Here is a 23,419-nt window from a genome sequence, read left to right as displayed (position 1 = left end):
CCTTGGGTATTTTAAGACCTTTAAGTTGTTTTTACAAACTGATTTGCATTTCGAGACAAAACAATGGCATTGATGTATGTTAATGATGTAATTAAATTTTGCCAAATCAAACATGCATTTTAGTATGGGACTAGACTTAAGCGTTATCTGGGAAATTTTGCAAATTTATGCTAACAAAGAACATGGTCTCTGTCTGTACTGTTTATTTTGTAAGAATTTGTTGAATATGAAACAATTGCATGAGTGTGAGGGAATTTAAATACATTGATAAGGAGAATTGTGTTAATATAGGCCTATATAACATTATGTCACAAGCCAGGGGCTGGCCGCTAGTGGTTAAGCCACGCCCCTTCTAAACTTCCACATCGAGGAGGTCCCCAAAACCAACCCAATGACCAGACAACAACGAGTACAGGTAAGTATAAAATATTCTTTATTTATTTAAATAGTTAAAATATATGGGGACTTGGGGAAAGGGGGAATTAAAACTAAGGTCAGGATCTGTCCTCCAGGGGGGGGGGGTTTGCGTCGGGGAACGGGCTCCCGCCTCTGGTTCCCTCTGCCCGTGGCGCGCTCCTCTTCCTTCCTGGAGGCAGAATAAAATCACAATGAGTATTGGCATGTACTGTTTCCTGTCCGTGTACCTGCGTGTAGTTCGCGGCGCTTCGCCGTCTCTCCACGCAGCTCCTTGGTTGTCGACTCACTCTCCCTTCCTATTCTCTCTCTCTCTCCACAGGCTACAGCTGGAACATGAAGACACAGTGGATCGTGCTCACGAGAGTTTCCTCACCTCTCCACCGACTACAGCTTCTGGGTAAGTATGAATTTTCCTTCTCGACTCGTTACTTTAGCGCTCACACTTGTTCTCTCTCCTCCTCCACAGACGACAGCTTGGGACACAAAGGCACAGTGAATCAACTCCAATTTGTTCTCTCACCTCGTCGCTGACTACAGCTTCCAGTACGTATGGTTCTCCTTCACAACTGGTCTCCTTAGAGCTCACGCTTGTTCTCTCTTCCTCCACAGATGACAGCTGGGACACAAAGGCACAGTGAATCGTTCTCAATTTGTTCTCTCACCTCTTCGCTGACTACAGCTTCTGGTACGTGTGGTTTTTCTTCACAGCTCTCTCAGCGCACTCCTCTTCCCTGTTGATCGACAGACTGAACAGAGGTTACTATACTTTTCGGGGTGGCGGACTTACGATAGCTGTTAGACACAATGCGTCGACCGGGCAGTGGTTTCCAAGATAGCGCCGGGGACCAAACCCTCTCTGCTGGCTCGTTGGTCCAACAGAGGGGCGAGAGTGTCACGCCGTCACACCGGGTCGAGCGCTGCCCTTTCCTCGACGCCCGTTGGCGATCGAAAACCGGACCGGGGCGCCCCTTCGTAGAGACCTCGGGGCAGCGGATCTCCTTCGCCTCTAACTCTGTGATGATGAAAAGCACACAGGTAAGGTAGCAATGTAATTTGTAATACTCACACCGCCAGTCGTACAGATCTTCACCGCCACTCCTAACACAAGTCCGCCAAGCGTTTGGCTCCGAAAATACTTCAGGAAGCTACTCCGTGATTTTTAAGGCTGAAACACACTCACAGCATAATCATACACAGGGTTATTCTAGAACCGCTTTCCTCTTCAGCGCCCCTGGCGAGTGACTGGAGGCGGGATACGTCTGACAAGACACAGCAATCTCACTGCAATACACACAGCACCACTTCAAAGTGAAATTTCTACATCCAAGACTCACCCACCACGCTCAGTGCACACAATAGACGCCCGTCTTCCTTCACCTCGCTCTGGGCGAGAATGTGGAGGTGGTAACCCGGCCTAGCGGTTGTTTTCGTCACTGTGGCTGTCTCATACAAATATCCTGTGGCTCACCCACCACGCTGACTCAGGGGCAGGGCCACCCGCTCTCGCTGGGAAACACTCAAAAGATATCCAGGTCAAGTACATACAATTTATATTCAATGAGTGGATCCTGTTACTCACGACTGTGGTGCTTTCTTTATCTCACGCTTCCTTAGGTTGACTTCTCCTTACGATAATTCCGGCTACACAGATGAACGGTTCTCCAGTCGTCAATACCACCGTTGCACAAATGGGTACTCACGATGGCACGTTCCTTCTTCCTTCGCTTCGTTCATCCAAGGTCAGTATCCGTTTACTTTCCAACCCATAAGGTCTTCGATACCTCCATCAGCAGTAATCCCACGATGCACAAAGAGAGAGAGAGCAAGTCCAACGATCCGAATGGCGTACCAGGTGAGCTCAACTCAGCACTACGGCACACTCCAACACCGGTGATAACACGATTTCGGGGTGCTCCTTCTTCAAGATCCACGACTTGCCTTCCTTTCACCCTCTGTGGCTCTGTCCTCTTTCCGCCCGCTTCAGCGATCGCCGGATCAACAGAGCCTTCGGGCTCTTCAAAAGGTGCGTGTCTTTGTTTTTGCCTTTGGCAAAGGAGCTCCCCCGTGTCAATCGCTTCTCGTGTACATCGCTCTCCTTTACGTGTGTTCCCGTAGGGTTATTTATGTGAATCATCAACCCCCAGCCTCCAATCACAGTTTGCTTTATTGATGATTCACACCTGTGGCTCGTAAAGCTCTAATAGCGTTGCCCTGGAAACCAGGAAGTAAACTGGTGCATTAAAAAAAATGTCCGGGCGGAACCTCTCCTCTCCATTTTCGGTTCCGCCCAAAGTCACCCTGTGACAATTATTTAAAAATGTTTTTTTTTTAGAAAATTACAAGAAGTGCCCTTTTTTCCACTTGAGCCCCTGCCCCTCAAAATGTCTGTGCACATCCCTGGGTATTTTCCATACACACTAAAAACTGAGGATCTAAGTTTAAATTGTGGCAATACTCAATAGAGTGTAGCAGGAATGATTTTTAGGCCAACCCGGAAGTTAGCGGCAGAGCCGTTTCTAGGCGTAGGCAAACTAGGCCAACGCATAGGGCGTCACCAGCTACAAGGGGTGCCAAGGAGTGCATATACCTTTTGACTGCTGCTTTACTGACTTAAATGAGTAAAAAATGAGCACAACAACAAACTAAAAGATAAACTCTGAATGTTGTGTGTTTAACACAGAATGGAAAGTAAAATATTTCACCAGCATCAGACAGAAGGTGATTTGCCCAAAAGTATTGCAGTTTTTCAAGACCACAGCCGGCTTTCCTTTGATTTTAACACATATTTTTACCAGCATTTTTTATGATACTGTAATAATTATTAAGCAATGCACTGGTGATTATTTAACCCATCCATTGGATAACTGCAGACTTTAATAAACAATGAACTTAATGACCATACAGGCTATCAAACAGGACCACAAAACATTGTAACATAAATGTAGCCCGGACAACAATAGGGAAAACAAAGTGAACTAAAGTAATAGAACTGATAAGAATAATGGCTGGCAATGATTGCAGAAAAGACACAGGTGAGGGAGCGTGGAGGATCATGGGAAATGGAGTTTGTAGGGAGATGAATGAGGAAAACAGGCAGGGTGACAGATTGGGATCATGACACGTATACACAGAGTCATAAAACTATATCGTTAAGAAAGGAATTTAGTTTGGTCAGTTTGGTCAGTTTTTAACCTTAAAGGGTACCAGATGAAACTGCCTGAAGTTTTCTAATAAAGCCACACCTCTAAGAGAAGTGCAGCTGATATCCAACATTTTATAAACTTTGGTACACTGTACCTTAGACTTATCAAAATGAGACCTTTTTACGCTATAGCACCATGACCTTTAAAATGATACCACACACACATAAAAAATTACAATCACAGAACAACATTTAATAAACATAAGATCATATATTTTTAGCAGACACCAAATGACATAAGCCTGAAGGCTGGGAGGAAGGCTTAGGGTGAAAGAATTTGTGATGAGGAGATAAAGAGGTTTTATATATTATTGCTTTATGGGTATTTCTACAAGCAAACACAATGCTGATCTCTTGACCAGTTACCTAACAGGATGAATACGTGGGCTTTTCTTCTGCTGAGCTTGGCTTTTTGCTCTGCATCACCAATGGTAAGTTTGGAAATTCACAATGTTATATACAGTAGAGAATACAATAAAATAGCAAAAGTAATGTGCGTGTTGTGTGAATATATTATATCAATACTGCTCTTTACATTCTCTTTTAATCCTCAGCCTTCACGTAATGTTACTGGTAAGTTACATGTCTTATTTGTAAGTCACTTTGGATAAAAGTGTCTGCTAAAAATATATATGTAAAGTACAACACAATGTATAAGGTTAATAAAATGTATTGTAAGTTACTGTAATATAATTTAAGTCTGTAAAGATTCTGTGTATTTATGTGTAATATGTATTATATATTATTGTTATCATATACTGCTATTCTATAAATATGTTGATGTAATGCTCTTGAAATATTTAACAAGGATTTCTCTTTTTAAAATGATGTTTACTCACTGATCAAATCACACATTTCAAGCAAACAATTCAAGACTTGTTGAAGCATCTTAAAAAGAATAAAGTAACTATTTTACTAAATTTTACTGATCTGCATTTTCTTTTTGTGATTTACCTTTTGTCAGTCATTGATGAGGAATGGAAGGATATTCCTGAAATAAACAAAGGTAAATAAACTGTATTATTTTAAGAACTCATTTTAATTGTATCAATTTACATTGATGCTTTACAATTACAATGGTAATATACAATTACACTAGCCACTATACTAAGCATACCCTTTCTCAGGAAACATTAACATATTAGACACAGAAATGTAGAAATAAATGATGTGAAAATAATGTGAATGTGAAAATAAATACGTGGAATACATGTGGAAATTAAAGACAACGGAAATAAAAATTAAAAATATATAATAATTAAAAAAAAAGAAATAAAAGAAGCAATATTTATTTATGCTTGTTTTCACGTTTCTTTATATATTTTGTATTTATTTATTTTTGTTTTATACATTTCTTTGTTTTTTTTATTTATTTTTTATTTTTCCATGCTTGGTCCTCTATTGCGACAAAGTCGTTGGTAATGTGCCCACAGTGTTATGCTTTGTGGCTGTGTGTCGCCCATCTCTTTCAATAAGGTCGCTATAGGCGTTCCTAATTCTTGCTTTCCCAAATCGCAAACTTGTGCACTTTCCATTTTGTAATATAAATGATTTGAGTAGTGTGTTCACACTGAAAAGTAGTGCACTTCACGCACTCAATGGTCGCAGTGTAATTGTTTCTTCAGGTGAGTGTTCATGCGATAGCCCTCTCTTCCATCGCATCAGCAAAACTGCGACCATAACCTCAGGCAATGTGAGAATGCAGTGTAATTATTACACTACATTCTCACATCGCCCGAGGTTATGTTGGTTTAAACAGATAACACTGACATTACGAACAGTGTAGGCTACAAATTTATTTAAATGACTTTCATTGTACTATGCGCTCATCTGGGCAGGGCAAAGACAGAGGGATGCCACCCTGCAGCAGCGCACAGCACATTGTTAAATACAAATACTCAGAGAATATTAACGTATTGGTAATACTACATGATTCACTGAAAAAAATGATTAGTTCAATTTACTCAATTTTTTTAAGATGAGTGGCCGCAATCAATTTATTTAAGCTACATTTTTTGTTGTTGTTGTTGTTTAAATGTAGCTTAAATAAATTGATTGCGACCAATTACCTTAAAAAAGTGAGTAAATTGAATGAATCAGGAAGTGTGTCTTTCTGTGAACTGAATAAAGTCTAAGATTGGCCTTACATTTTCTGTTTGTACTGTTTTTACAACAAAACCAAATGGCGTGTTTCTATTCTTGAAGTGATGTTTATAGGCTACTGTATGATTATTAGTTGACTAGACTGCTGATTATTAGTTGATTGAAAATGAAAATGCGACGCACATCATTCCCATCGATAGCGCGCATGCAAAGCTAGAGCTAAAAGGGATAGTTTGGCCAAAAATGATATTAAACCCATGATTTACTCACCCCGAAGCCAGTTAAGAAATGTTTAACTTTATGCAAATTATTGGCGACATTCGGGAGAACGAAGCAGGGGAGATCCGTCTCTCGTCGGTTAGTGGAGTGGACGTTACTCATTACTCACTGTTATTGACAGTATAGACAGTATAGAAACACCTCTTTTGAAAGAGACGAGCGACACACAGTGACAAAGTCTCTTATAATGTGAATGTACCTTTACTCTGATCGCTTTGCTTTGTTCCTGCGTGTCACTTGTAATGTGAACAGGGCATTAGGGAGCTGAAGGAATGCAAATATTTACAGTCGGCCAGTGTGTTCTCCTGGTCTTGTCGAATCACACCTCTAGTGTGTGCGTTCAGAGAATTATCATTTTGTGCTGAGAAATGTAAACATTATTTTACTCTTGCTCTCTTGACATGCACTGCTAAAACAATTGTGTTGCTGTCAGATTTTGATTATATATCATTTTAATTTCTTGTAAAAAATGAGCATATATTGAAACTCAATTGCTTTTTGTGGCTTTAGGTTTACATCTTAAAGAGGGAGACATCATGGTGGTGAGTTTTATTCTGATAAACTGCAAAAAAAAGATGTTTTCTAGCTAAGAATCGAATCTCTTTGCTTTAAAGCCAGAGGAAAGGAGTATAATTCTGGGAAATCAATACCGCTGGCAAATCCCTGTCCCCTATGTACTGAGTTCTAATCTGGGTAAGAAAATCTGGGTTATTTAAAAGTCTCTATATATGTGTTCATGTCCTTACATGATGTGTTCTGATTGTGGTTATAGATATAAACTATAAAGGAGTTATACTGAGGGCCTTTGAACGATTCAGACTGAAATCATGTGTTGACTTCAAGCCTAGGACAACAGAAGATTATTACATTTCTGTGGAGTACCTTGAAGGGTACGCTATCGTTTAATTTACAAAAAATCTGACAGATCTTAAACTACACTACACTGAATTTAAGATATGATTTTGCAGGTGTTGGTCATTTGTCGGGCGAACACCTTCCCCTGGCCAAACTGTTTCCATTGGGGATGGCTGTGGAACTATAGGAATTGTTGAGCATGAGTTTCTCCATGCACTGGGTTTTTACCATGAGCAATCAAGATATGACAGAGATGATCATGTGACAATAAAATTTGAAAACGTCATTGCAGGTTGCCCTTAAATGTTTTAACCATGATTTTTTATAAAATATTGTATGTACAGTATATACAGTGAGGTAAATAAGTATTTGAACACCCTGCTATTTTGCAAGTTCTCCCATTTAGAAATCATGGAGGGGTCGGTATTTGTCATTGTAGGTGCATATCCACTGTGAGAGACATCTAAAAAAAAATCTAGAAATTACAATGTACGATTTTTTAACTATTTATTTGTATGATACAGCTGCAAATAAGTATTTAAACACCTGAGAAAGTCAATGTTAATACTTGGTACAGTAGCCTTTGTTTTCAATTACAGAGGTCAAGCGTTTCCTGTAGTTTTTCACCAGGTTTGCACACACTGCAGGAGGGATTTTGGCCCACTCCTCCACACAGATCTTCTCTAGATCAGTCAGGTTTTTGGCCTGTCACTGAAAAACACAGAGTTTGAGCTCCCTCCAATGATGCTCTATTGGGTTTAGGTCTGGAGACTGGCTAGGGCACGCCTGAACCTTGATATGCTTCTTACAGAGCAACTCCTTGGTTATCCTGGCTGTGCGCTTCGGGTCATTGTCATGTTGGAAGACCCAGCCTCGACCCATCTTCAATGCTATAACTGAGGGAAGGAGCTTGTTCCCCAAAATCTCGCAATACATGGCCCCGGTCATCCTCTCCTTAATACAGTCGCCCTGTCCCATGCGCAGAAAAACACCCACAAAGCATTATGCTACTCATCATTCTTCTTCCTCCCAACTTGTTTAGTAGAATTATGACCAAAAAGTTCTATTTTGGTCTTATCTGACCACATGACTTTCTCCCATGACTCCTCTGGATCATCCAAATGGTCATTGGCAAACTTAAGATAGGCCTGGACATGTGCTGGTTTAAGCAGGGGGAACCTTCAGTGCCATGCATGATTTCAAACCATGACATCTTAGTGTCTTAGTGTATTACCAACAGTAACCTTGCAAACGGTGGTCCCAGGTCTTTTCAGGTCATTGACCAGCTCCTCCCATGTAGTTCTGGGCTGATTACAATTTTGTCTCTAGTGTCTTTGGACAGCTCTTTTGTCTTTGCATGTTAGTAGTTGGATTCGTACTGATTGTATGGGGTGGACAGGTGGCTTTATGCAGCCAACAACCTCAAACAGGTGCATCTTATTTAGGATAATAAATGGAGTGGAGGTGGATATTTTAAAGGCAGACTAACAGGTCTTTGAGGGTCAGAATTCTAGATAGACCGGTGTTCAAATACTTATTTGCAGCTGTATCATACAAATAAATAGTTTTAAAAATCATACATTGTGATTTCTGGATTTTTTTTGATTATATCTCTCACAGTGTACATGCACCTACATGATTTCTAAGTGGGAGAACTTTCAAAATAGTAGGGTGTATATATATAAATCTTTATCAACTGCAGTAGTCTTTATTTTCAGGGCATGAGGAGAATTTTGATAAATACGATAAGAGTGTGACAAACCTCGAAGTTACCCCATATGACTACATGTCTGTGATGCATTATGATAAAAACGCCTTCAGCAATGGCAATGGATCCACAATCATTACAAAGCGTCCTGAGTTTCAAGATCTGATTGGTCAGCGTATGGACATGAGTGAATATGATGCTATTGAGCTCAATAAACTCTACAAATGTAGTAAGTATATCAGTTTTATATATGGCCATTGTTGCGGTGTAGATTCTACAAGAAATTTGTGAATGTTTTAGTGATGTATATGTCTGATAAATACAACTGGAATGTTATAGAGTTCCATAGTACCACAAAACAGACATTGCAACTTGAAATATGGAGTGAGGAATTTGAAAGATTTTGTGTTACTTTGTTTTGCACATGTTTTTGTGTTATAGATTCGTCCACCTCCTTCCTTGATCATTGTAGTTTTGATGACGACTCTCTGTGTCAAATGAATGTTTGTTCTTCTACTCAACCCGGATGGCAAAGAGTGAGTTCAGTGACAGGCGTCAATGTGACTGATCACACCTACTTGGGCAAAGAGGCAAACGGTGAGACTTTCAGTTAGTGAATGCTGTTAGAAAGTTTCTGTTTTATATCAACAAGACATGTTAAAAGATTAAACAGTTTAAAAGATAACTTAGACATGGACTACAGAATAAAAGTAAACCAAAATCATAAACAGACCGTCTCTTTTTTGTAGTTTTTTATAAAAAGGAAAAAAATCAAAAAATTACTTTTTAAAAATTTGGCATGTTTTGATTAAATAGTTCAAATAGTTCACTTTTATTTCCCCATATGTCAACTAAACGTACATTTTTATATCATGCAGGGACCTCTTTCTTCATGCACTTCAGTCTGGTGGGTAGAAATGAGGGCGACTCAGCTAGACTGGAAAGCAGAGCAATGACACCGACAAGAGATTGTAAAGTTCAATGCGTCCAGTTTTATTACTTTCACAGTGGCAATGTAAACGACCAGCTTAACATCTGGATCAGGGAATACCAGGATGCAGCTGACAGCACAGGAACTTTGAGACTTATGGAACAGATCACAGGTCTTACCAACTACTAATAAATATACTTATGCACATATAAATCATGCTATATTGTGAATATAGTCCTACTGTATAGTGTTCAGAGTGTCATGTGTGTTGCTTGCGGTTTCAAAATATGTGTTTGTTGCGTCATGTCAACCATGTGCATCACGTGTTTTGTCAAAATAACTGCCTGCTGCACACACATCAAAACCATTTATGATAAAAGAGACTCTTACGTTCCCAAAATACACGCAACAGTAAACTATGATTATGCATGAGATCATGCGAATATCTGGCAAACCCTTTATCATAAACCCTTTAGACGCGTCTCTGTAGCAGGCACTTATTTTGACAAGACACGTGATGTACACAGGATCTCTCGACGCGCAGAACACATATTTTGAAAAAATAACCACACACGACGGGCTACATACATGTTGTGACGAACTTCGCATCGAGCGCCTTCGAAAAAAGTCGTCACTGGCCGCCACTGTAAGATAGCATTGTCTTTACTGCTTTTTGTAACGGTTACCCTATAAAAAGAAGGACATAATTGTTTATTACAGTTATTTTTCTGAATATAACGTACTGATTTGTTAACTTTTTTTAACAAATGAGGTTAATGTATTCAAGTTAGATATGTTTCACTGTTTTATTTTTTGCAGGAACCCCGGATTATTACTGGCGGCTGCACCACGTGACACTAAATGCATATAAAAACTTTCAAGTCGTATTTGAAGCTCGTAAAGGAGCTGGAGACTCCAGTGGAGGCTTTTCATTGGACGATATCAATATTTCACAGACGGAGTGCCCTAAAATATGGCAGATAAGGAATATTGAGAAGCTATTGAACACCCGCTTTACTAAAGCCAGTAGTCCACTGTATTACTCTAGTGAAGGTTATCGCTATCAAGTTTTCTTGGACAACTACTCATATTACATTTATTTGCGTTTTCGTCTGATATCCGGCGAGTTTGATAAGCAGCTGCAGTGGCCTTGTGCATGGAGACAAGTGACCTTTCAGATTCTTGACCAGAATCCACACATACAGAAGCGCATGTCCATTGAGCAGAGCTTCACCACTGACCTATCTTTGACTTCGGGTGAGATCTTAAACACAACCTGAATCTTTTTTTGTAATATTATTTACAGCTTTTCACCACTGGGCGAAAACTCTGGGCCAGTCACATCTCTTTTTACTGTGATCCTTGTATATTTTGAGCCAGCTTTAGCAGGTTTTATTTACTCACATATTAATCGATTATTTCACATTTTAAAGTGCTGAACAACTGTTTAGGTCAAGTGGAATGGTTTAGACCAGTGGTATCCAACCTTTTTAAGCCCAAGATCCCTGACCTCAGCGTTGATGAAAAGCAAGATCAAAGAGCCCAAACTAAACATCCAGTCTGAGGTGCTTTACTTAGGCTACTTTCATTTGAATTACATAAATGCTTTGGTCCACTTTTCACAGCATACAGTCACATATTTCAGAACAAGCGATGACGTCACCAACTGCTGTGCTAGAGAGATGCGCTGCTAGACAGTTTTTACTCACTTTAAGCTGTAAGCCAGAGCAGTTGGACGTTGTGAAAGACTTTGAGCAGAAAAATGGCAGAGCAGTTTGGAGAGTTTTAAGGGTAAGATGCTTTATTGCATTCCTTCAATATATGCAGTAAATAAAGACACTTTTTATTGATAACTTGAATGTAAAACATTGTAATGAACTCTTTCTATTCCTGTTTGTAAAAGACAAAATGATTATTATGTAGTAGGCTAGTTAAGATAAGAGTTTTAACGCAAGATATGTAGTAACTTGGGAAGCCACTGTTAAGCTATTTTGTGTGTGCGTGTGTGTTGCGTAGGGGACTGTTCATATTTTGCATCTAACCGCATGGAAAACACTTTCTTCCTTTCCAAATCACTCTACACTGTAAAAAATTTGCAGCATTTTTGTCAAATCAACATATATTTTTGTTACTTTAACTTAAAAAGTTAAGTTAAACAATTTCAAATTGAATTTATAAGTTATGTCAAATTTTTTAAGCTAAAAGTTAAAATAGTAGGTTGAATTGACTTGCAAAACCAAGTTGTTTTAACTTTGTGCGCCATTTTTACAGTGTATGCGTTGTTTTTTTCTCTTTCTGTACAAATAATTGCGGTTTGACAGCTCTGGATTTTCTTGTATAGCTAAAGCTGTTCCTCCATCTTGAGTTGATATGGAGTAATACAATGTTTACATGATATAGTGTTGATATGTTAAGGGCTGATTGGTTGGTTCTTGTCAGATATATTTTTTTGAAATATTAATAATACGCAAAATAAACCAAATGTGAATGATTTTTTTATCTAATACCGAATTAAAAAATGATTATTTGGCATAAGAACCAATAAAGTGGCTGTCTCCATGCCATTGGGAATAGTCCATGTGCTCCCGATGGTCTGAGCACAAAATACATTTTTCTATTAGTTGCGGGATCGACACGGGAAGTCTCAAAGATCGTCCAGTCGATTGCAATCCACAGGTTGGTGACCACTGGTTTAGACCAATGGTGAGTTAGTTAGTGGACCTTGAGTTAATGCTGTAACCTTTGGCTGTAACCTTTTAAAATTCTTGTTTTGTTTTAAATACACATGTTTTGTTATCCAGATAACATGTATGTGTGGGACAATCCTCGAAATAATGGAACTTTAACCATCATTGGCAACGAGACTGTATATGCGAGTCCTAAAATATCCAGATATTTTAACAAAAGTGACTTCAGTAAAAGAGATTTCATCAAGGGTGGGGATTTCATAGTTCTTATTAGCATGCAAGGTAAGTTTTATGATGCAGCTTCAAAGAATGTATTAAAAGCAAACATGGGCTAAATTGTGGCTTTGTCTTAGATATCTCAGGGCTGCTTCAGAAAAATTCTGTACCCTGCCCAAATGGGAACGTGAAGAACATCATTGCTACTCCCAATGAAAGTGCCCGTCAAGGACCATGGATTTTCGGGTAAACATCCATCCATCCAACCAACCATTTTTAATCAATTTTAGTGTATAAACAATGTGTAAAGTGTATATACAAACTTTTAGACATTTTTGTGGCAAAATTAGCATTTAGCATCTGATGATGTAAACCAGATTTGACTCAATGGCTCAATTAAGAACTTTTAACATCCAAATTTAAATTCTAAAAAGGTATGAAGGAAATGGTTCTTCTAAGAACCTTTAGCCGCTTTCAGAGCGCTTCCGGAACTACACCCAGAACCATTTTTCTGCTTGCATTCGCACCAGCAGTCAAAATTTGTTTCCAAATATATAAGTTTTTCTTTTGTTTTACAGAGAAGTAACTGTTTTATATTTATCTTTCTCAGATCTGTTTATCTGTTCTCTTATAGCTCCAGTGTCAGGACTCTTCCATCCTCTCTGATCGTGTTACTGGTTTTGTGTCTTTTTCTGCTGAAGCAATGAGAAATATCTGCTGTCACGGTGCTATGACTTTACACAAATTCTGATTCAAAACAGTTTATCTTTGTTCATATATGTATATATGTTACTGTTAAATTAGTATTTTTAGTTGATAATTAATATATTATACCACGGGTCTGTTGAATGCTGCATTCTGATTGGCTGAGAAATGTTCTATGGGTGTTGATTATTTTTCTGTAAACCGCACACCTATCTTTTCAAATGTCTTAAAAATAGGCACCAGAGCAATGTTTGTGGTAACCGTGGTATAAGCGGAATAATTGACTCCGGTCCTTTGAATTATTTGAAAATAATGCACACCTGCGGTGTAACGGCATTACCACCTTGGTGTGCATTATTTTCTTATAATTCAATAGCCCGTCGTCAATTATTCCTTACATATGCTATATGTTTATATATGACTCTGGACCACAAACCCAGTCATAAGGGTCAATGTTTTATTGATTTATACATCATCTTTCCATAGATGTATGATTTGTTAGCACAATATTTGCCCGAGATAAAACTCTGAGAAATCTGAGAATGCAAAAAATCTAAAAAAGTGAGAAATTCGCCTTTAAAGTTGTCCAAATGAAGTCCTTAGCAACTGCATCCACTCACAAAAATTAAGTTTTGATGTATTTACAGTAGGATATTTACTTAATGTTTCATGGAACATGATCTTTACATAATGTCCTAATGCTTTTTGGCATAAAAGAAAAATAAATTATCATGACCCATGTATTTTTGCTTTAAAAATACCAGTGCTACCTTAAGACTGGTTTTGTGGTCCCCTTCAAGTGATTTAATGCTAGTGTGAAATTAATATCCTATTCTAAACCTAAAAAAATCATGACAAATTATATTACTGTTGGAAACTTCCAAGGATGTAGGGTTAGGTTTAACAAGGGTTTTCATATTTCACCATTTTTGTGATAAGAATAATATAGTGTAAGTAATTATGTTCATTGACCAACAGGTCAGGGGCAGTCCTATTCTAAATCTAAAAAATCATGACAAATTTTATGTCGTTGGAGAGGTCTAAGACTCCACAATACATATTTTCGACTTGTGTTTAATTATGTAGGACGAGTGTTAAAGTGGCATTTTTAGAGCCCCTCTCCAACTGCTTAATCGTAGATTGGTTTGCTACATGTGATTTGATGTTAATTTTACTTTATGTTTATCAATTTTGCATAATATAGAGGTCTTTATGATTCACAATTTTTAATCTAGTTATGTATATTGTAAAATGTTTGAATGTTACTGTAAGAGAACCATGATCAAGTTATACAAAGAGTAAAGCATATACCACAACCTATAAAACAACCTACTGTGTGAATTTATAAAACAACCTATTAGTTTCTTATTGTTCACAAGGTGCCAAATCTGGTCTGCAAACTGCAAGATTTTAGCGACATTTAGTGGCATTTACTGGTATTGCTACTTGTCTTTACATGTACATTATAATCTATTTAAAAAACAAAATGTGATCAACAAAACAATAACATACCCACTGAGGACAAATTGTCAAAAACATCATCTAGATAGACAGTTTATACTTCCAGCCCTAAAAAAATACAAACATTTACTCAATTATACTTAACAAAACACTGAGGTTCCAAATATGACAAAAAATATTGTATGAAGATATGTAAGATTTAATTACATCAAAAAAAGTCAGTCTATACATTACATACTGATTTGTGAAGTGACATTAGCTACTGGCCATCCTGTCGGGTTGATGGATTTATGGCTATACAATGTTCACAGCAGTGTCTCTGAGGATTATTTCAGGGAGTTAAAACTCAAGCCTGTATGTGGGACCTCAGACCGAATGTGGGTTTCCCCAGCTGGGAATGGCTGGAGTGGGAATCTGCTTTCTCAACTTCAGCAGCCTCTCGCTGCGCTGGCTCTCAGTTTGTATGACATGCTGCTCTTCTAGTGATTGGCGGATGAGGGCTTTAAGCACTGATAGTCCGAGACCCGTTGTGGCAGAGACCGGAACAATGTTCGTGAAATCAACGAAGCTTTTTGGTCTCACGTCATCAGGAAGGGAGTCTTGTGATTCTGAGAAAGCACAGTGTAATTCAAAACAGCTATCAATCAAGGCAAGCTTTGTGCATGCAATCATCAAGAACTCCTTAAAGGTCAATTTGACAAATTACATTTTACAAGAATGTATCATTGAATACCTCTCAGGGGTGAAAAGTGAAGTATTTTTGTGTGACCAAAATAATGACTACTAGGCTTGACTTGATAATGACATAAGTCATTATGCCTGCCTACCTTGCTGGTTCTTCAGCTGTGATTCCAGTTCTCGGAGCCTGCCATGAGCCTCAGGGAGGTCCATCTTATTTATGACCAAGATGGCTGGCTTGGATAATAGTTCCTCTTTATACAACTCCAACTCCTGAATAAAGAAAATGAAAGGCTTTATACAAAAAATCTGCATACAGGCATTATATTGAAAAGACATGCACTGATTACATGTTGAGTTCAAAACTCTGAGACCACAAGTGAAAAAACTTTTTGTCATTAAAAATTAATTTTCAGCATAAAACAAATTACCATGCTTAAATTAAATTTTGAACCTCAGATTTGTATTGCAAACTCAGAACTCAGCCAAGTAGGTTTTACCTTGGTTAAAAGTAACACGGTTTCAAAGGCAGACCTAACTGGAGTGTTACTAGCTAGCTGAAACCCACAGATATCCACCACAAACATAACACACAATTGGGTAAAATTAAATTACACTATTACCACAGACCACTGACACTTAATGTGTCAAAAAGAATGACCACAGTCTTACCACAAACATGAGCTGCTTGGTTCTCTCCACATGTTTGAGAAACTTGTGTCCCATGCCTTTGTTCACATGAGCACCTTCAATGAGTCCTGGTAAATCTGCCACAGAAACCTCAAGAGAAAAAGACTTCTACGCTCAATCACATGAAGACACATTTTCAGAGGAAATATGTGTGTACTGTGTACATTATAATTTGAGAGACTCTGTAAAATCCAGGCTAAAATCTCAATCTAATTTTGAGATAAGGTACATCAAAGTTTGACAATATTTGACATGACCTTACTTACTGAAATAACCAATTTTTCACCTGAACACAGAAATGCAGTAAAAGTTTGTGTTTCTACAGGGAACCTGTGTGTGCATGCGTGCATGTGGGATTGTACAGTGGAGTAGAAATTGAGTAGTCTCGTATTTGGGTCAGTCAATAGACAATACACAAATTTTACATCCATCTTTTTATTACAGTGAAATAATGCAATAATAATAATTGTAGTATTTAAAGTATTTTTATATTTTTTTAATCACACCCTCATGGGGCCAGAGACTCCCTAATATTAAAAACCTAGAAGCGCCCCTGTTATATTAAATGACTCTGAGATCAGGCAAAACTGAAAATGCTGTTACACCCACTGGCGGGTGTCCATCTTCCTCCTACCCCCACTGCCCTATTTTTTGAAAATATACCTGAAGAGGCTGACTTCTTACCTGCCTGTGATCATCATACATGATTTTTCCAATTTCAGGTCTTAAGGTTGTAACTGTGAGTGAAAATAAAAAGACATAACGTAACCATGAAACCATTTAATTACTGTTAAAAATGGCATTTTTTAAAGACACACTATGCAGTTATTTTACCTTAATATAACAGCTTCAAAGTTATTTCAGTGGTAAACAAAGTCATAGTAGGGCGAATCATCCTCCTGTTGAAGCTCGGGGAGGACGCCGCTAGCAAAACCACCAATGCAATCTTGAGAGAACCGCCCCTGACAAATCTCGCGAGAATCACGACTTGCTTTACGGCAACAACATCACACACGTTAGGCTTGTTCGACTTCGTGTGGCGCTGCAAGAACCGACCGCCGGGTGACGTCAAAGTACCCCAAGGGTATGATCCGAGACGGCACTTTGACGTAATCCGGCTGTCGGATCTTGCAGCGCTGCATGAAGTCGATCAAGCCTATAACAACAACTGCACGCGTGAATTTGCGACGTGAGGCTAAACGATTTAAAAGTTTTAAAAAAGCGCGTTCGGAAGAGAGTAGGAAAAAGAAAAGAGAATCTGACAGTGTTAGGAACCGGACAAGAGTCCCACTCGGTCAGGTTTTTACTCGTTGGCGTGAGCTAAAAGACAGCACTGGATGGGATGCTGATCTGGCGATCTTGTTGATGGACTAACTTAGTAAGTAAATCTCTCATTTGTAAACTTGTTTGTGGTCTATGTTGTATGTTGTTGCGTTTGCTTGTAGTATGTCATGCAATTATCATGACAACAGTTGTCAATATCTCACATAATTTTCAGGACATAAATAAGCCTAGAGGTTGTAAATAGTGTAAACATGCACAATTTGCAAACTATGATGATAAATAGCAATAATCATGTATAGTGACATTATAACGAACAACGTTATGAAATAATGCAACGTACACAATTAACTTTGTCATGGCATTTTGTAATGTTTACTTGTGATTTAGCTGCAAATCATGTTAAAACGTTATAAGCTAGCAAACGCGGTATTTTATTATTGTGAGTAGATGCTAGCCTGGGTTTCTCCATGCTGCCTTGCGCACAAATTTATTTACCTGAAACTGCTCGGCATCGTCGTCTACGAAGTACAAATAACTTATAAATGGTAAGTGGTATTTATTAATATCTTATTGTCATTATGCCTGTACAGTGGTTGTCCCGGTGCCACTAAATTGTGTTGCTTTTCAATATCAATATACAGCTACCGGTTTAGTTGCATAGCTTTCAGCTGTGTGCACACGTACCGATAAAAGTTGTTTGCGTTGAATTTATGTCGCTCTACATACGTCATCTGGTATAACGGAAACTGTTGACTATGAGCTACGTACAGACACATTTGATAGACATTCGTAGTGCCCAATAAACAAGTCTGGGCATTCGTAAACCACGTCTCAAATACAAGAAAATGAGCATGGTTCCCAGACCACAGCTTTTAGATAATATATAACTCTCATTTTCATCAAGTTTACCCGTTTGACTGGTTTTGTGGTCCAGGGTAACAAATGTGAGTTGTGTAACTGGTTTGTAATCGAGGGTCAGTACTCACATGGATAGCTGGCAATCTTTGGTTTGGCATGAGATAAGGCAGTCAGTAAGGATGATTTACCCGCATTAGGAAATCTGACAAAATAAAAGAGATTTTTTTTAATAAACCTGTAATGACATGATTACATCTTGAAATTGTTGTTCAATTCATTGTTGGCAAGCTTCTCTTACCCTACAAGTCCATAATCTGCAATGAGTTTGAGGTCCAGTCGAATCTGTCTGGTCTGACCTTTATTGGGTAAAAACCCAGAGTGAAGAGAGCCACCATGACCACCTCTAGCCACCAAAAGTCTGTCTCCTTCACTATTCAGCTCTCCTAGAGATAAAAAATGTAAAGTGTCATTCATTATTGTAAGCAGTGCTCGGGGCTGGGGGAAGGTCCTGAACCCCCATAAGGCATTAGTTTAGTGAAGATAATGCTGACAAATGAAAGAAAACTGCTTTACAGCCTTTAAACACAACTATTTGGAAGTAAAATAGCATAATTATTACATAAATTAGCCAGTTGTGGTTTAGGATAGAGATGTTTTGCCATTTTGCGATTTGTTGCTTTGCCATCACTGATTGTAAACTGATTGTAACTTTACTGATACACAGAACAAAATAATGAAGTCAAGAAGTGTTGTGTGAGAGCAATGTGATTGGATAAACTACACAGTAACGTCAATGGGATTACCAAGAATCTTCCCATCATCAGTTGTGACACAGATCCCGGCTGGTGCAACGATCTGAGTGTCTTCTCCCTTAGCCCCTTTCAGAGCATGAATACTGACAAAAAAACCACACATTTTATTTGCAAAACGATATAGGCAAAAAGAGAAAGCATACCATACAGAAAGGCACTAATATATATTTGTAATGACTTGAATGACAGTCACAGAGTATACAGTATTACCATAACATCCAGATCTGTTAATTATCTAATTTTGGGTTTCCCAAACACAAGTTTGGACTGGAGCATAACAAGGGTCAGAAATTATGACAATTTTAGATAAACTTAACAAGAGCAAAGCAATATTTATACCAACCTGCTGTTAAAACCAACACCTGCAGTAAATCGTTTGCTGGGGTGCTTGTCCTTAATTTGCTTCAGGGTGACCCCTTCTTTGGCCATCACCCACACATCTCCTCCGTTTCCACCTTGCCCCCCTAATCGGGGCAATCCCATTCCCCCGCTTCCACCCCTAACATACAGTCGAATGTTATCCACAAAGTTGCCATACTGAAATGAAGATGGCAGAGATGAACAGATTTAATTTAGGGAAGAAAACTCAGAAATAACAGAGACACATGGACCGTTCACTGTCAGTAAGCAAATTAGAGGTGTTAGCGTTGAATTTTCTCTAGGGTTATCCTAAAAAATATGTAGGTTATTTACACGTATGATTAAATTGTATATTTGAACTTTATAACATATATAACGTTACGCAGTGTAACATACAGCACCGAGTTTGAAACAACTTGAGTTGAGGTACGCTTATGAAAATGTCATGGTGAATGTCATTCTGTAAACTGGCTACTGTTACTAACCTTCCGAAAACAAACTCTGCTTGTCCAGACCATGCCGAAATAACTGCTCAGCTCTGTAGTGCTCTGTGTTAGCACGTTAAATCTATTTGTTAGTAACACAACCTTACCGATTCTGCATCGCTAAGTGAAGGGCTAGACACGTGTGTGTTTCCGGAAACATGTCAATCCGTGCTGTGATTGGCTTAAACGGCTGTCAACTAGACCGGTCTCCGCCCCCCAGCGTCTGTATGAGAACATGTGGTTATTTTTTGTCATAACATTTTCCACTCCAGTGTTTTTACAGCAAAGTATCTGACTTCTGATGTCAGAAGACACGATTCTCCCTGTCACACAAAACAAAACCTTCAACAAATAACCTGTTTGTATTTTTGTATTTTTTCAGTCCTATCCATTATCACATATCTGACTAAAACATTTTTTTAAGGATCCAAGCATGAAATGCAATGTTGTATTAAGGATTATTCTTCTTAATATATTTTTTTATTAAACTAAAAACTAAACGGCGGCAATATACAAGGTAGGCTACTCACCCAATACTTACATTTGTCGGACACTAGGTGGCGCTTCAATAAGTTTTGCGTTTTGGTTTTTAATTCTGGCACCTATGGGCAAGAATCAAATCTAAATGAAACCAAGATAGACTGTAATTATTATGTAATTACTATGTAAAATATTAATTTTAATTTTATAATTAAAATGTGTTGTATTGCACTGACAAAAACATGTTTATTTAAAAGTGCAAATAGTGTTTACAAAGAGAATGAAATATTTTATTATTTAATAAAGTGAAATAATAAGATATATAAGCCTAGATAACAAACGAGATTTATCAAAATCAATATATAAATTAAAATATCAGAAAAGGAATAATATATGTAGAGGCAATCATCAAATCAGGGCAGAAAAAATTACATCATTTTGCTTTACAAAGTCCATCTCTGTATGAAATCGGAATTATTTTTATTTGTATTTGCACCTTTTATAACAAACCTCATATGGAGAGAGCAGGACAGTTGCAACATCTCCAGTCAGGAATGAGCTTGATAATACTCATACTGCAGTACACAGTAGTTGGCCCCCTCTTTATTGTGGAAGAAAGCAGCCATATGTGTCTATTCCTTCTGGATAAAGTACTTCTAAGTATAAAATCATATCATCCTCTAAAAGGAATAGCTAGCATGTGCCAAAGCTATAGAATAATGTCCATTATCACAACAAAAAACTAATACAACCTCATAATAACATAATACAATTGTCATTTTATGGAATAACAAAGAACCCTTTTCATAGCCAGCTGTGTCCCACTTTTTAAGTAAATACTGCACTCTACATTTAATCTGTTTTGTGTTTTTATATGCAATGAGAGAGGAAACGCACAACAAATTTGGATTTACTTAAAAATATAGTGCATCATTTTTGCATTCAAGTTTTCCATGTAATAGGCCTACTTACTAAAAAAAATGGATGCAAAAATGATGCACTATATTTTTAAATGAGCCTTTATTGTTTTCAGTCACAGTGTAGTGTGTCTGTACCTGTTGAGTTCAGAAATGTTAACAATAATACTTCAGATTTCATTTCAATATGTTCAGTCTTCATTTTGATCTAAAATATTTGGCAATTCCAATTTATTGTAATACATAACCAAAATAAATAACCAAAACATAGTTGGTTATTTGTGTGGGTTAAAACAACAGCACTTAGTGTAGTTATTGTTTGTGAAGACCATGTTCAGAAATAAAATATTGATATGGTAAAATTATGTTAAGGAATGATTTTATTACATTTTATTTTTTACAGTCTATGATTTTAATAAATGTTGCAACTGAGTTGCACATCTCAGAACAGATGTGTTAAAAACAACACAACCAGTGTTAGTTTAGGCACAACACACTAAATGTGTTGCCCCAGAATATACATATCTGTGTTGTTATTGGAACAACACATTTTGTGTTACTTTTAACAACACAAAATGACACATAATGTGTTAAAAGCATAACACAAAAAAAATTGTAAAAAAATGACCACATCCTTTAACTTTGTCTATTCAAAAGTGCATCTATCATAAGTGAACATGTTACATCAGTGTGGGTTGGTAGCTGACAGATGTAGGTTTAAAACATTAACATTTTGGAAAAACCGTCCCCACTCTCTCTATTTTTTGTGTATACAAGATGAAGTGATCATTTGAATAAATGTTGACTGATTCTAGTTAAGCAGAGTCTTTACATCGAACAAATTTTAAGGCTATTTGCTTGTTGGCAACTGTACATTATCTGCTCTTGAAACTGTACAAATCTGTTCCCCATTTTTCAATAACCTGCTTTGACCCAATAATTTGACCCTAGCCTAATGATATCTTAGTTTTGTGTAAGATATTTAAAGTTCTGTCCAGCTGGCAAAATGTGAATAATACCTAATCATGAGCTGGTACTTTTGTTCCTCAGATTGTAATTTAATTATGTGCTTCACCTCAGGTGAGTGGAGCGCGCTAGTTGATAGCATGACGCTTGAAACGTGGGTACGTGACACTTTAAAGGTTTTCAGAAGTCGTAAAAGATTTGTTTCAAGGCATTTATACGCCTCAGCGGTATGAAAGCAAACAGGTCTTCAGGACAGCCACAGGATAGAAAAAAATAAAAAATACCCTAAACCTAATTTCGTAAGTAAACTTTATGTGGCCTGACCACATGATAATTTTTTTTTATTTGAAATGATTTTACATGGTATATAGTAAACTTATAACTTAACTTAAATATTTAAATGGTTTTCTGTTATATAAATGCAACAGTTTTCAAGTCATTAAAGTTTTGATTATTGAAACCCAGGACTTCAATGGGACGACTAACTGGATTTCTTGATGGCCAATGGTGGCACGTTCAGTCACTGTGTCTGCTGATGCTTGCTGCGGCATCATCGCATCCTCTACTTTCCAATCTCGAAACGATAAATGCCGAGATAGGGGCCGGTAGCAACAAGGCTCCAGGAGTCTTGGGCGAGATAAACCGTGCATGCTGGGACGCATCATCACTAGCGGTGATACAAGCTCGTAAATTACGCGCTGCTGATACCGTCAGTGGGTTTTGGAACTTCATGACATATTTGCACGAGTCTGATCAACCCAAGCAGCAAGACATGTTCATGGATCTGGCACAGGTCTTTTGGGAGCGGTATGTGGACTGTACGCTCTCCCGTGTGCATGGATTGGGCAGAAGGGCCATGGCATCACGGCAAAAGATCATCAAAGTGTTAACTTATTATCAGTCAGAAATGGTGAGGATCTAGCTACTTCATTATCTGTCAAAATGTCAAAATTAGAGAGAATGCATTTCATTTATTTTGCCTGTATACTGTATCTAAAGTAAATTAGTAAATGTCACTCTTTCTGTTGCATCGGACGATTTTTCAGCATCACATGTGAACCAAACAACAATGTATTAAAGCACATATTTTTATAAGGACTTTATAAGGGTTTCTCTATATTTTTGTATTTGTAAAACTTTTACCAACCTCAGAAAAAAGGACCACAGCATACAACCAAAAATAGTAGGCTATCTATTATATACTGTATACTATCTAATAATCTATATTTTGCCACTACTGCACAGACTGCAAAAGCTGAGCAATTCTTTTTCATTTTAAATGTATTCGTTTATTTAGCAAGCTATAGGTTAGTGCTGAAGAAAAA

The 23,419-nt window shown here is 37.8% G+C and overlaps 3 protein-coding genes across 3 annotated transcripts; 2 read left to right on the top strand and 1 right to left on the bottom strand.

The window, feature by feature from the left end:
• The first annotated feature begins 3,014 nt into the window (after positions 1-3,014).
• Positions 3,015-14,455, top strand: LOC129449196 (meprin A subunit beta). The gene is made up of 13 exons (XM_073872723.1): positions 3,015-4,625; positions 6,512-6,543; positions 6,616-6,694; positions 6,774-6,891; positions 6,970-7,151; positions 8,199-8,215; positions 8,562-8,793; positions 9,006-9,161; positions 9,443-9,667; positions 10,315-10,752; positions 12,297-12,464; positions 12,536-12,644; positions 13,033-14,455. The coding sequence occupies exons 2-13, from the start codon at positions 6,538-6,540 to the stop codon at positions 13,103-13,105; spliced, it is 1,803 nt and encodes a 600-aa protein (XP_073728824.1). The 5' UTR covers positions 3,015-4,625; positions 6,512-6,537; the 3' UTR covers positions 13,106-14,455.
• A 186-nt stretch (positions 14,456-14,641) lies between these two features.
• On the bottom strand, positions 14,642-19,908 carry gtpbp10 (GTP-binding protein 10 (putative)). Its single transcript, XM_073872093.1, has 10 exons — positions 19,732-19,908; positions 19,230-19,423; positions 18,878-18,969; positions 18,373-18,517; positions 18,203-18,276; positions 16,617-16,669; positions 15,924-16,022; positions 15,743-15,829; positions 15,392-15,515; positions 14,642-15,172 (listed from the first exon to the last, which is right to left on the bottom strand). Exons 1-10 carry the CDS (start codon positions 19,762-19,764, stop codon positions 14,931-14,933), a joined length of 1,143 nt encoding a protein of 380 aa, XP_073728194.1. The 5' UTR covers positions 19,765-19,908; the 3' UTR covers positions 14,642-14,930.
• Positions 19,909-22,566: 2,658 nt separating this feature from the next.
• Positions 22,567-23,016, top strand: LOC129449195 (protein FAM237B-like). Its single transcript, XM_055211978.2, has one exon. The coding sequence runs from the start codon at positions 22,567-22,569 to the stop codon at positions 23,014-23,016; it is 450 nt and encodes a 149-aa protein (XP_055067953.2).
• Positions 23,017-23,419: the final 403 nt, after the last annotated feature.

The sequence above is a fragment of the Misgurnus anguillicaudatus genome, chromosome 10 (assembly GCF_027580225.2).
Source record: "Misgurnus anguillicaudatus chromosome 10, ASM2758022v2, whole genome shotgun sequence".
NCBI lineage: Eukaryota > Metazoa > Chordata > Actinopteri > Cypriniformes > Cobitidae > Misgurnus > Misgurnus anguillicaudatus.
This window is presented reverse-complemented; position numbering and strand designations above follow the sequence as displayed.

Excerpts from the sequence above, each read along its gene's own strand:
- gtpbp10 (XM_073872093.1), bottom strand. The coding sequence starts at position 19,764 with ATGGTCTGGACAAGCAGAGTTTGTTTTCGGAAG. Across the intron at positions 18,518-18,877 it reads TGATGATGGGAAGATTCTTG|GAGAGCTGAATAGTGAAGGA; the intron begins GTAATCCCATTG and ends TTTTATCTCTAG. Across the intron at positions 15,516-15,742 it reads CCGTGTTACTTTTAACCAAG|GAGTTGGAGTTGTATAAAGA; the intron begins GTAAAACCTACT and ends TTCTTTATTCAG.
- LOC129449195 (XM_055211978.2), top strand. The coding sequence starts at position 22,567 with ATGGGACGACTAACTGGATTTCTTGATGGCCAATGGTGGCACGTTCAG.
- LOC129449196 (XM_073872723.1), top strand. Across the intron at positions 9,668-10,314 it reads ACTTATGGAACAGATCACAG|GAACCCCGGATTATTACTGG; the intron begins GTCTTACCAACT and ends TATTTTTTGCAG. Across the intron at positions 12,645-13,032 it reads CAAGGACCATGGATTTTCGG|CTCCAGTGTCAGGACTCTTC; the intron begins GTAAACATCCAT and ends GTTCTCTTATAG.